Source organism: Rhinoraja longicauda, chromosome 26, assembly GCF_053455715.1.
Source record: "Rhinoraja longicauda isolate Sanriku21f chromosome 26, sRhiLon1.1, whole genome shotgun sequence".
Lineage (NCBI taxonomy): Eukaryota > Metazoa > Chordata > Chondrichthyes > Rajiformes > Arhynchobatidae > Rhinoraja > Rhinoraja longicauda.
The window spans coordinates 6,592,752-6,606,012 of NC_135978.1; the positions used below are offsets into that span (position 1 = coordinate 6,592,752).

General features: G+C 44.3%; 1 protein-coding gene across 1 annotated transcript in view; it reads left to right on the forward strand.

Moving 5' to 3' along the window:
* Positions 1–13,261, forward strand: part of LOC144606559 (sodium- and chloride-dependent GABA transporter ine) — an 83,581-nt gene that overhangs the window by 60,178 nt on the left and 10,142 nt on the right. The window contains exons 5-7 of the mRNA XM_078422814.1: positions 3,377–3,511; positions 8,552–8,655; positions 11,874–11,998. Coding sequence (XP_078278940.1) covers positions 3,377–3,511; positions 8,552–8,655; positions 11,874–11,998 — 364 coding nt within the window. The remainder of the gene's footprint in view (positions 1–3,376; positions 3,512–8,551; positions 8,656–11,873; positions 11,999–13,261) is intronic.

Here is a 13,261-nt window from a genome sequence, read left to right on the forward strand (position 1 = left end):
GTCAGGCAGCATCTCAGGAGAGAAGGAATGGGCGACGTTTCGGGTCGAGACCCTTCAGGCTCTTTCAGTGGTTGAAAGTGGTTCAGTGACTTGACTGAAAATGATTTGTAATGATTGCGTTCACTTCTTACCTGCCACACTCTGTCCTGCCCCTCAACTCTGCCAGGTTTCTTTTCCACCCCCCCCCTCTATGATCAATTGAATTCTCCAATTTTGGCTACCCTCTAAACCCCCTTCCCACTTCACTCTCCCCTTTGTGTCGGAAGGAACTGCAGATGCTGGTTTACACCGAAGATAGACACAAAATGCTGGAGTAACTCAGAAATGCCGGAGTAACTTTCGAGACCCGAAACGTCAACCATTCCCCCTCTCCAGAGATGCTGCCTGCCACCGTTGAGTCACTCCAGCATTTTGTGCCTATCTTCGGTGTAAACCAGCATCTGCAGTTCCTTTCTACACATCAGCAGTAGAACCATACGTTGTGGTACCACCTGCCTCAACTGCCTCCTCTGTCAGCTCGTTCCATTCACCCACCACCCTTTCCATAAGAGAGTTTCCCCTCAGGTTCCGATTCAATTTTTCCCTCCCCAACTTAAACCTATGTCCTCACAAAGAGCGGGTCAGACAGCATCTGTGGAGGGAAAGGATGGGCTACCACAGCCTGGGATATTGGGAGGAATGGCTGCACATCCAGATGTGGCACAGGGAAAGGAGGGGGAGAACTAAAAGAGGGGGCAGGTTTGAATTTTTTTTTAAAGAATAAAGCTCTAATAAAAGTTTTAAAAGTTTAAAATAAAAGTTTAAAATAAAAGTTTAAAATAAAGTTTTAAATTAAAATAAGTTTTAAAATAAGTGCAGGCTCGGAGGGCCGAATGGCCTACTCCTGCACCTATTTTCTATGTTTCTATGTTGACATTGTGGGCCAAAGACCCTATCTTTGTGCTGCACTGCTCTGTGTTTTGAGAATTCAAACTGTGTGACGTTCATATTTGAGTCTCCTGATTTCACGGTCTATGGAATGAAGTCACAATTTTCCACATTAATCAACGATCACGTTTATCTCATTAAAATAATAGTGACCCGAGTTTTATTTTAAAATAAGTTTTATTTTAAAATAAGTTTTAATTTTAAAATAAGTTTTAATTTTAAAATAAGTTTTATTTTAAAATAAGTTTTAAAATAAGTTTTATTTTAAAATAAAATAAGTTTCAAATAAAAGTTTTAAATAAAGTTTTAAATAAAGTTTTTAAAGTTTTAAATAAAACTCTAATAAAAGATTTTTTTTTTAAAGAATAAAAAAATATTTTTGTGCATGGTGGCACGGTGGTAGAGTTGCTGCCTCAAGGCACCAGAGACCCAGGTTCGAACCTGCCTACGGGTGCTGTCTGTGTGGAGTTTGTGCATTCTCCCCGTGACCCCGTGGGTTTCCTCCCCTTGATGTGTAGGGGATTAGAAAGTGTATTAACATGGAAACAGTGTGCTGGGGTGAGCGATGGACGGCACGGGCTCGGTGGGCCGAAGGGCCTGTTTCCATGCTGCGTCTCTAAACTAAGCTAAACAAAGCAAAAATGTCTCAGTCATGCTTCTACTAATCAGATATTCGCAGTATTTTCTGCGGACAGAGAGAGAGAAACCGGGACCCCAGCATTACAACCTTTGCAACGCCATCTCCAATGGCCTGCCAACGCAAACCTATCACTTTGATTCCAGTGTCCAACATCCATAATGGGTTTCTGCACAGCTCTGGAGATCACATCCCCCTATAATGTTACGAAATGCATCAAGAGAGACAAACAAGTTATTCCTCTTGGCTTCTATCAACAATTCTCTCTTTCCAAATTCCTCCCTCCCTGAAGGCACTTGGTTCCACTGAGACACGATACCACACTTCATGAGCCAGCTCCCGTCTTCATGTGCCAGCAAATGTTTTGTCTGCAAGGATTTCATTGTTTGGACATTTTCCCATCCAAATATAATTATACTGTGCGCCCTCCATTCATTTGTGCCTGGCAACCTAACGCACTGAAGATAGACACAAAAAGCTGGAGTAACTCAGCGGGACAGGCAGCAATCTCTGGAGAGAAGGAACGTTGCGGTGACGTTTCGGGTCGAGGCTCTTCTTCAGACTGGTTACGGATAAGGGAAACCTTCCTATTCCCACACTGACCTTTCTGTCCTCGGTCTCCTCCATTGTCAGAGTGAGGCTAAACCCAAATTGGAGGAACACCTTTTCATATTTTGCTTGGGCAGCTTACAGCCCAGTGGCATGAATATTAATTTCTCTCACTTCAGTCCTGGCATTCCCTCTCTCTCCATCCCTCCCCCACCCAAGTCCCACCAGCTTCTCCGACATTCCCTCTCTTTCTAACCCTCCCCCACCCAAATCCCACCAGCATCTTGTTTTCACCCAACAAACAACTAACGATGGTCTGTTTCCTTTATCATCGTTACTTTTTTTGCATATCTTTCATTCATTGTTCTTTATCTCTCCACATCATCGTCTATATCTCTCGTTTCCCTTATCCCTAACCAGTCTGAAGAAGGGCCTCGACCCGAAACGTCACCCGTTCCTTCTCTCCGGAGATGCTGCCTGTCCCGCTGAGTTACTCCAGCTTTTTGTATCTATCTTCGGTTTAAACCAGCATCTGCAGTTCCTTCCCACACGTTTCAATGCGCTGACTGGATGTGAAACTGGAGGTTGGTTTTTTTCTCCGTAGAAAATAAATAATCCTCAGTTTACCATTCGCTGACACATTGAGGCAGAAATTGGTTCAACAATATGGTGGTTTATGGATTATTATAACATCCAATTTATGGATTATTATAACATCCCTGTTTCCTGGGAGGAAAGGCAGAGGGAGTATAAGAATAACGGCTATATACTCGCTGGAATTTAGAAGACTGAGGGGGGATCTTATAGAAACTTACAAAATTCTTAAGGGGTTGGACAGGCTAGATGCAGGAAGATTGTTCCTGATGTTGGGAAAGTCCAGAACAAGGGGTCACAGTTTAAGGATAAGGGGGAAGTCTTTTAGGACCAAGATGAGAAAGTTTTTTTTCACACAGAGAGTGGTGAATCTGTGGAATTCTCTGCCACAGAAGGTAGTTGAGGCCAGTTCATTGGCTATATTTAAGAGGGAGTTAGATGTGGCCCTTGTGGCGAAAGGGATCAGGGGGTATGGAGAGCAGGCAGGTACAGGATACTGAGTTGGATGATCAGCCATGATCATATTGAATGGCGGTGCAGGCTCGAAGGGCCGAATGGCCTACTCCTGCACCTTTTTTCTATGTTTCTATGTTTCTATATATCCCAAAGTTGCTCGGCAGACTTGACCCTAACAGCTCTTCATCTCTGCTTTGTATCCACTGTAACCAGGTTGTGTACTTCACTGCCCTATTCCCCTATGTGGTACTGTTGGCCATGCTGGTAAACAACACACAACTTCCAGGAGCTGCAGAGGGGATCAATTACTTCATTAATCCAGATTGGGAGAAACTCAAAGATTTCAAGGTAAGCATTCTGAATGGAATTGGAAAAAAGTTGGATTTTGGCATGTCTTGCCTTGGTTTATAGAACATAGCACATAGCACAACACAGGAATGGGCCCTTCAACCTACAGAGTTTACACCTGATCTCATCTGCCTGGTACATGATCCATATCCCTCTGTTCCTTACACTTCCGTGTTGTCTATCTAAAAGCCTCTTCAACGCAACTATGGTATCTGCCTCCACCACCACCCCTGGCAATGTGTTTCAGGCCCCCACCACTCTCTGCGTAAAAAAAACTCGCCCCGTACATCTCCATTCAACATTCCCTCTCTCACCTTATAGCTATGCCCTCTAGTGTTGGATACTCCCAGCCTGGGAATAAGGTTATGACTGTCTACGCTATCTCAGCCTCTCATAACTTCTATCTCCCCTCAATCTCTGATGTCCCAGAGAAACCAATCCAAGTTTATCCAACCTCTCCCTGTGGCGGAAATTCTCTAATCCAGGCAACATTCAGGTAAACCTCCTCTGCACCCTCTCCAAGGCTTCCACGTCCTTCCTGCGATGGGGCGACCAGAACTCCAAACGCAGCCGGACCAAAGTCTTACAGAGCTGCATCAAACAAAATTTGTTTCAAAACTTCAACAAAAAAACACTTTGCTTGGAACAACCCAAAAATATTTCTTCAAAAACTAACCTTCTTCTGCTTTTAAGGATAACATGTTTGATTTGAAAGAAATGATAACCGTAAAACAGATTCGCCTTTTCAGTCTTGTGAACTTTTCTCCCTCCCGAATTAAAATCTGAAAGGATTTTGTTTCTCAGCAGCTAAGTGATGTGCACTCTGTAAATTCATCACACATCTTAAGAGTTTCCAGATCAATCCTAAAAGAAGCCCACCTTAGAATTAAGTCAGACTGCAAAGTTCTTTACAGAAATCCATGTAGAGTTTGTACCTTCTCCCCGTGACCGCGTGGGTTTTCTCTGGGAGCTCGGGTTTCTTCCCACATCTCAAAGACATGCGGGATTTTAGTTAATTGGTCTCTGTACAAATTGTCGCCAGTGTAGAGGTAGAGTTGCTGCCTCACAGCGCCAGAGATCCGGGTTCGATCTTGACCACGGGTGCTTTCTGTGCGGAGTTTGCTCGTTCTACCCGTGAGCTGCGTGGGTTTTCTCCGGGTGCTCCGGTTTCCTCTCACACTCAAAAGACAAAGACATAACTCCAAGGTTGATTGGCTTTGGTAAGTTGTAAAAAAAACTGTCTCTGTTATGTGGGATAGTGGTAGTGTTAGTGATCGCTGGTCAGCGTGGACTCGGTGGGTCGAAGGGCCTGTTTCCGCGCTGTATCTCTGAAGTAAACCTAAAGTAAAATAATCAAGACCAGATCTTAAACAGATTCCCAATTTTAAAGTAATAACCTTTCAGCTGACAGTCAGCTGAAGGACTCCAGGGATGAAAGGAATCATGTTTGCATTCCTGTTTTCATATTATAGTACCCTATATATTATTTATCAAATGCCTTCAGGATATCCATGTAAGTTATATTTACACTGCATAGGATGAAGAATTATTGCACTTTAAGTTTCGGGCATTTAGGAACATTGAATCTATCAAAAATCCCCAGATTTCATTAAATGTTCCCCATACCGGGAATATGCTTCGTTGATTTCCATGAACACAACACAGAACAGCAACGAAAAATTATATTCTCAAGAGGGGGAAAAAAAACTTTTTTGCTTACACATGTAGAAACCTGTCGAAGTTAAAGTTTAAAAGGAGATGTCCAGGGCAAGTTTTTTTTACACAGAAGGTGGTGGGTGTCTGGAGCAGGCTGCCAGGGGTGATGGTGGAGGCAGTTACGACGGTGGGATTTAAAAGGCTTTTAAATAGCCAAGTGGAAATTTCAGGGAATGGAGATTAGTGCAGGCGGAGGTGATTCGTTTAATTTCGCATCATGTTTCGCGTTCATTGGCTATATTGGCCAGTTCATTGGCTATATTGGCCAGTTCATTGGCTATATTTAAGAGGGAGTTAGATGTGGCCCTTGTGGCTAAAGGGATCAGGGGATATGGAGAGAAGGCAGGTACGGGATACTGAGTTGGATGATCAGCCACTGGAGCGACTAGGTTTGTATACACTGGAATTTAGAAGGATGAGAGGGGATCATATCGAAACGTATAAGATTATTAAGGGGTTGGACACGTTAGAGGCAGGAAACATGTTCCCAATGTTGGGGGAGTCCAGAACCAGGGGCCACAGTTTAAGAATAAGGGGTAGGCCTTTTAGAACAGAGATGAGGAAAAACTTTTTTAGTCAGAGAGTTGTGAATCTGTGGAATTCTCTGCCTCAGAGGGCAGTGGAGGCCAATTCTCTGAATACATTCAAGAGAGAGCTAGATAGAGCTCTTAAGGATAGTGGAGTCAGGGGGTAGGGGAGAAAGCAGGAACAGGGTACTGATTGAGAATGATCAGCCATGATCACATTGAATGACGGTGCTGGCTCGAAGGGCCGAATGGCCTACTCCTGCACCTATTGTCTATTGTCTATTGTCTATCATATTGAATGGTGGAGCAGGCTCGGAGGGCCGAATGGCCTACTCCTGCACCTATTTTCTATGTTTCTATGTTGACATTGTGGGCACAAAGACCCTATCCTTGTGCTGCACTGCTCTGTGTTTTGAGAATTCAAACTGTGTGACGTTCATATTTGAGTCTCCTGATTTCACGGTCTGTGGAATGAAGTCACAATTTTCCACATTAATCAACGATCACGTTTATCTCATTAAAATAATAGTGACCCGAGTTTCCTTATGTTGAGAGCAGAATATTAATGTTAGACCCAGGTATATTCCTCACTGTGCAAATATTTGCACAAATTTTATAATTTATTTAGTGTTAAATCACTTTATTTACCAGTGATTGATGGGCCACAAGGGTGTGCTTGCATTGCACGTCATATTAAGATGTGTGCTTCCTTTAGAAAGCGTCTTACAAGAAATCCCACTTACATCCTCGTGGTCTGTCAGCACTGAATCATTACCTGAATTCACATTTTAGTTGGAATGAGCAAAACCCGCCCACTAGACATTAGTCCCCATTCAGTGATGGTTTGTGAGTGAGAGATCATCCTGATGGACTCCTGCACTCCTGTCCATCGGCGAGACCAAGCGCAGGATCGGCGATCGTTTCGCTGCCTTAACCTACCTGATCTCCCAGTTGCTCAGCACTTTAACTCCCTCTCCCATTCCCAATCTGACCTTTCTGTCCTGGGCCTCCTCCATTGTCAGAGTGAGGCCCAGTACAAATTGGAGGAACAGCACCTCATATTTTGTTTGGGTAGCTTACACCCCAGCGGTATGAACATTGACTTCTCCAACTTCAGATAGCCCTTGCTTTCCCTCTCTCTCCATCCCCTCCCCCTTCCCAGTTCTCCCACCAGTCTTACTGTCTCCGACTACATTCTATCTCTGTCCCGCCCACACCCCTGACATCGGTCTGAAGAAGGGTCTCGACCCGAAACGTCACCCATTCCTTCTCTCCAGAGATGCTGCCCGTCCCGTTAGGTCAGCAGTTGATATATTTGCCATCTTTGATTTCTTTTAAAACTAATCTCATGTCTTACCTAGTTGAGATTGTGCACGACAGATCTCTGTTTGCTCTCAGTCTAATATTCAGAGTTATGTTTAATTTAGTTTAGTTTAGTTAAGCCTAGTTTAGAGACACAGCGTGGAAACAGGCCCTTCGGCCCACCGAGTCCACGCCCACCGGCGATCCCCACACACTAACACTACCCGAGGGACAATTTTATATTTATACATTTATACCAAGCCAATTACTCTTCAAACCTGTACGTCTTTGGAGCGTGGGAAGAAACCGAAGATCTCAGAGAAAACCCACGCAGGTCAAGGGGAGAACGTACAAACTCTGTACAGACAAGCACCCGCAGTCAGGATCGAACCCGGGTCTCTGGCGTTGTAAGGCAGTAGCTCTACCGCTGCACCACCAAAACAGGAACGTTTCCCTGTCATTCACGTGCCAATAGTAATTTAGCTGTGTTTAAACAACAGGATTTAGATTGCACACAGTGATCAAAGTATCTCTCATCAAAAATATCAGCATGAGCAATTTCTGCCCCGCTGTGTTCAAGTTAGTGATTGCACACGAGCGCACCAAGTTTGCAAAACGATAAAACAGCAACCTCCGCTATCTTCTGCATGCAAAATGTAAACGCTTTTATACACTTCTTTCCTGTGAAATTCATCTCGTTGCCAATTTATTATTTACTTACTGAGCCAAAGGGAAGAGTTTAGTTTAGCTTAGTTTAGCGATGTAGCTCAGAAACAGGCCCTTCGGCCCACTGAGTCCGTGTCGACAACCATCCCAGCACACCAACACTATCCTACGCACTCACTAGGGACAATTTACACTTATACCAAGCCAATTAACCTACATACCCGTACGTCTTTAGAGTGTGGGTGGAAACCAAAGATCTCGGAAAAAACGCACGCGGGTCATGGGGAGAACGTGCAAACTCCGTGCAGACAGCGCCCAGGTGATTCACAATCAGTACCCCGTTCCTGCCTTCTCCCCATACCCCCTGACTCCGCTATCATTAAGAGCTCTATCTAGCTCTCTCTTGAATGCATTCAGAGAATTGGCCTCCAATGCCTTATTAATCTTATACGTTTCGATAAGATCCCCTCTCATCCTTCTAAATTCCAGTGTATACAAGCCTAGTCGCTCCAGTCTTTCAACATATGACAGTCCCGCCATTCCGGGAATTAACCTAGTAAACCTACGCTGCACGCCCTCAATAGACTATACTTGGTATAAGTGTAAATTTCCCCTAGTGTGAATGATAGTGATAGTGTACGGGAATCGCTGGTCGGTGCGGACACGGTGGGCCGGTGGGTCTGTTTCCGTGCTGTGTTGTGTCTCTAAACTAAATTAAACTAAGCTACGTCAGTCACTCAGAACATGCGGTAACTTTGCCCAATACTCCCGCACCACAGTTGCTGCTCTTGGCTCTGGCTCTTAGTCTAAGACTCTGTTTCCTTCTCAGGTTTGGGTTTATGCCGCTGTTCAAATCTTCAACTCCTTGGGCATTGGCTTCGGCTCATTGATTGTCATGGCGAGTTATAACAAGCCCAAGAACAAAATCCTTAAGTATTTTCTTCTTTTCTCGCCTTGCCTTTATAATTGTACTGGCCGTCGCCGACTGCAAAACAACAAAACAACACCATTCAGTCCACAAAGCTGATCCTAGGCCCTTGTGCTAAAATAAAACAGAAAGGACTGGAAATACTCAGGTGGTTTCTGTGGAGTGGGAGAAATACAAAGGTGATTTATGAGGTCAAAGACCATTATCACATAGGTCATCAACCAGAAACTTCAACTGTTTCTCTCTCCACAGATGCCGTTGATCTGCCGACTATTTCTAGCATTTTCTATTTTATTTCAGGTTTCCATCGTCTGTGGTACAGCGCCACTGGATCCTGTACGCCATCCTCTTACCTATTCTTTCTTCAAATGAGTGTTATAGTGAGCCAACTAATAGGTTCATAAATTCTAGGAGCAGAATAAGGACATTCGGCCCATCAAGTCTACTCCGCCATTCAATCACCGCTGATCTATCTTTCCCACCTGACCCCATTCTCCTGCCTTCTCCCCATAACCCCTGACACCCGTACTAATCAAGAATCGATCTATATCTGCCTTAAAAATAACTGTTGATTGGTCTCGACAGCCTTCTGTGGCAATGAATTTCACAGATTCACCACCCCTGTGACTAAAGAAATTCCTCCTCATCTCCTTTGTAAAGGTATGTCCTTTAATTCTGAGGCTGTGGCCTCTGGTTCTAGACTCTCCCATTAGTGGAAACATTCTCTCCACATCCACTCTATCCAGGCCTTTCACCATTGAAAATATAACAGATGAAAGGGGTGAATGCCATTTTGGATTCTCCCACCTCTTGGCTGCTAGGTTTTTAGCAGAATGAAAATTACAAAGAGTAAGGAATGGGATGGAATAGTTTATTGTCACATGTGACAAGGCACAGTGAGATTCATTGCTTGCTTACCCAAGGTATGCAAACAGAGGCCACCTTGACAGAGTAACAAAGTACACCGTCTCCTCCTCAGTTCTCTCCCCCCCCCCCCCCCCCACCCCCCACCCCACAGCGGTTCCCCAACACGGCCTTGTTACCAGGGTGTTCCTGAACCTCCAGAAAACCATTCATGTTTCACACAAAGACCTATTGCACATTATTCAAGGTGAGACTTGGAAACTGGCCAAGGGCAGGATGATGGGGCACTAACGAAGAAGACAATAGACAATACAAATAGACAATAGGTGCAGGAGGAGGCGATTAGGCCCTTCGAGCCAGCACCGCCATTCAATGTGATCATGGCTGATCATTCTCAATCAGTACCCCGTTCCTGCCTTCTCCCCATACCCCAAGAGTGCCGACCTGAAACATCACCAATCCATCCATTTTCTCCCGAGGTGCTGCCTGACCCACTGGGTTACTCCAGCATTTTGCGTCTATCTTCAGTAACAATAAACGACTCACTAGAAATGAAAAGAATCGGGAATGGTAGCCAGCCAAATGGGTCCTCCAGCCAGTCCTGACGTTCAATAAGATCATGGCTCACTCACTGCATCACATGCCGCCCAATAATCTACTGTTCTCACTCCAGAATTATTATTCAATAACTGGCCATCGACTACTCTCTGGACAATGGAAGCCCAATGTTTCACTATTCTCCAAGTCAAGAAACACCTCCTCACGTCAGTCCTGGGACTATGGTCTCTAGTTTTTAGATTGACTGCCCAAAGATAGTAGCCCCTCAACAGCCACATTGTCAGTCGCTCTCGTGATAATTCCCACATTTCACGACTCTACCTCCGGTGGTGTGTTTAACGGGTGGCTGTGGTTTGAAGACTGCTGTCGTGCCGGGAGAGAGTCGTGGGGTTCGTTATGCTCGGGGTTGCAGCAATTGTTGTCCAACCGGACGGGAAAGACCCTTGGAACAGTTCTGCTCCACTGGGCTCCTGGTTTAAGTCGGTCAGTTCCTTGACAATGAACGAATGAGCCTGGCTTTTATATCACGTCTCCTTCCAAAGCTCGGAGAAGAGAGACTATGTATTCCACCTCTCTTCTTGGAACGAGCCACATCCCGGGAATCAGTCTGGCGACTTTTCTTCTGCTTTTCTCTGTCTTTCTAATGTTGAGAAGGCCAGAACTGTACAGGTGGGTCTCACCGAAGCAGCGAGCAGTGATGTGGCCTCAATTGTTTGCTGAGCAATGGCCATTCATAAGTTCACAAGTTATAGGAGCAGAATCGTGCCATTCGGCCCATCAAGTCTACTCTGCTGTTCAATTATGCCTGATCTATCTCCCCCTCACAACCCCATTCCCCTGCCTTCTCCCCATAACCCTTGACACCCGTACTAATCAAGAATCTATCAACCTCTGCCTTAAAAATATCCGCTGACTTGGCCTCCACAGCCTTCTGTGGCAAAGAATTCCACACGTTCACCACCCTCTGACTAAAGAAATTCCTCCTCATCTGCTTTCTAAAGGAACGTCCTTTTAATTCTCTGGCAGTGGACATACCCAGACCTAGGAACATACTCTGACCAAGGGGCATTCCCTGAGCAATGATTCTTAATCAGTACGGGTGTCAGAGGTGATGGGGAGAAGGCAAGAGAATGGGGTTAGGAGGGAGAGATAGATCAGCCATGATTGAATGGCGGAGTAGACTTGATGGGCTGAAGGGCCTAATTCTACTCCTATCACTTATGACCTGATGATCTTAATGGACGTAACCTGAACAATGAGCGTGCCCTGACCAAGAGGCAAACCTTTACCACGGACATATTCTGACCAATGACCAACGCTCCCTGAGCCATTGGCATTCACCAAGCCATGGCCACTCTCTGAGCAACACGCACTCTCTGAGGTAGAGACATCCCTTGAGCAAAGGACACTCGTTGAGTAATTGGTGTTTCTTTGGTCAGTGGATGTCTGAAATGGCTGTTCTCTAAGCAATGGTAGTTTGCTGAGCAATGGACACGTCCCACTCAGTGGACATACCTTAAGCAATGGACGTTCCTCAAGCAATTGCTGTTCCCAGAGCATGGGATGTACTGGGTGCTGTCTGAACATCGGAGATTCTCCAGGCCACAAACATACCCAGATGATAAACATTCTCTGGACATGGTACCATGCAATTGGAATTTAATCCCAGGGATAATTACAATGAATGAGATACATTTGTGTTTGCAAACCTCAAACTATTGATTAAGATATTGCCTATGGCTGTGTTATCATGGCATTTGGTCAATATAACCATGTTAATCATGTTTCAATTTGCTTGCAGTAACACATTAGCCATCTCACTGACGAATACAGCTACAAGTATACTTTCTGGATTTGTCATCTTCTCTGCTTTTGGATACATGTCCCAAATGTTAAAAGTCCCGATTGAGGAAATTGCCGTGGATGGTGAGTGAGAGTGGAAATGCTCTAAGAGGTTGAATAAACTTTTCACACAATATCAGTTGCTCCCTCTCCAGCCGTTATAATAATTTTCTACCTTTATTTGGTGGAACAGATTTGACGACAAAGAGGGGTCTATACTTTTGAAAAAAAATTTGCAGCCCAGATTCTGTTCTGTTTTTGTTTTTGTTTTGTTTGTTGGATTATTTTAGTTTAGGGGGTTAATTTTTTTAAATTTTATTTTCTTTTAATCTTTTTTTTATATGTATATCCTCCAACCTCATCTATTGCATCCGCTGCTCTAGATGTCAACTTATTTATATCGGCGAAACCAAGCGCAGGCTCGGCGATCGCTTCGCTGAACACCTGCGCTCGGTCCGCATTAACGCAACTGATCTCCCGGTGGCCCAGCACTTTAACTCCCCCTCCCATTCCCAGTCTGACCTCTCTGTCATGGGCCTCCTCCAGTGCCATAGTGAGGCCACCCGGAAATTGGAGGAGCAGCACCTCATATTTCGCCTGGGCAGTTTGCGGCCCGGTGGTATGAACGTCGACTTCTCCAACTTCAGATAGCTCCTCTGTCCCTCCCTTCCCCCCCTCCTTCCCAGATCTCCCTCTATCTTCCTGTCTCCACCTATATCCTTCCTTTGTCCCACCCCCGACATCAGTCTGAGGAAGGGTCTCGACCCGAAACGTCACCCATTCCTTCTCTCCCGAGACGCTGCCTGACCTGCTGAGTTACTCCAGCATTTTGTGAATAAATCGATTTGTACCAGCATCTGCAGTTATTTTCTTATACTTATATATATATATAAGATCTCTTATAACCTTTTGTCTATAATTACATAGAGACTGGGAGGTCTATAAATATATATTATATATATATATATATATATATATATATATATATATATATATATATATATATATATATATATATATATATAAATATATGTATTTTGAAACTGGATTTATATTTAGGTTACATTTGTTGTTAATGTAATCCTGATCCCTATGTATCAATATCACTGTTATGCTTATCATTTTTTTGAAATTTAATAAAAAGATTTGAAAAGGAAAAAAGGTTGAATAAACTTGTGAGACTTGAATTAGACTGACATGCTTTCAACCAAAGATACTAGAGGAGCAAGATGAACCACTCCGTTGAAATCGCCCACACTGAAGTGTAGTATGCAAAGGAGCGTAACGTCCACCATTTTAGTAAGCAAAACTATGCCTCTCGTAGTGTAATCAGTGTTTTGGGGGAAC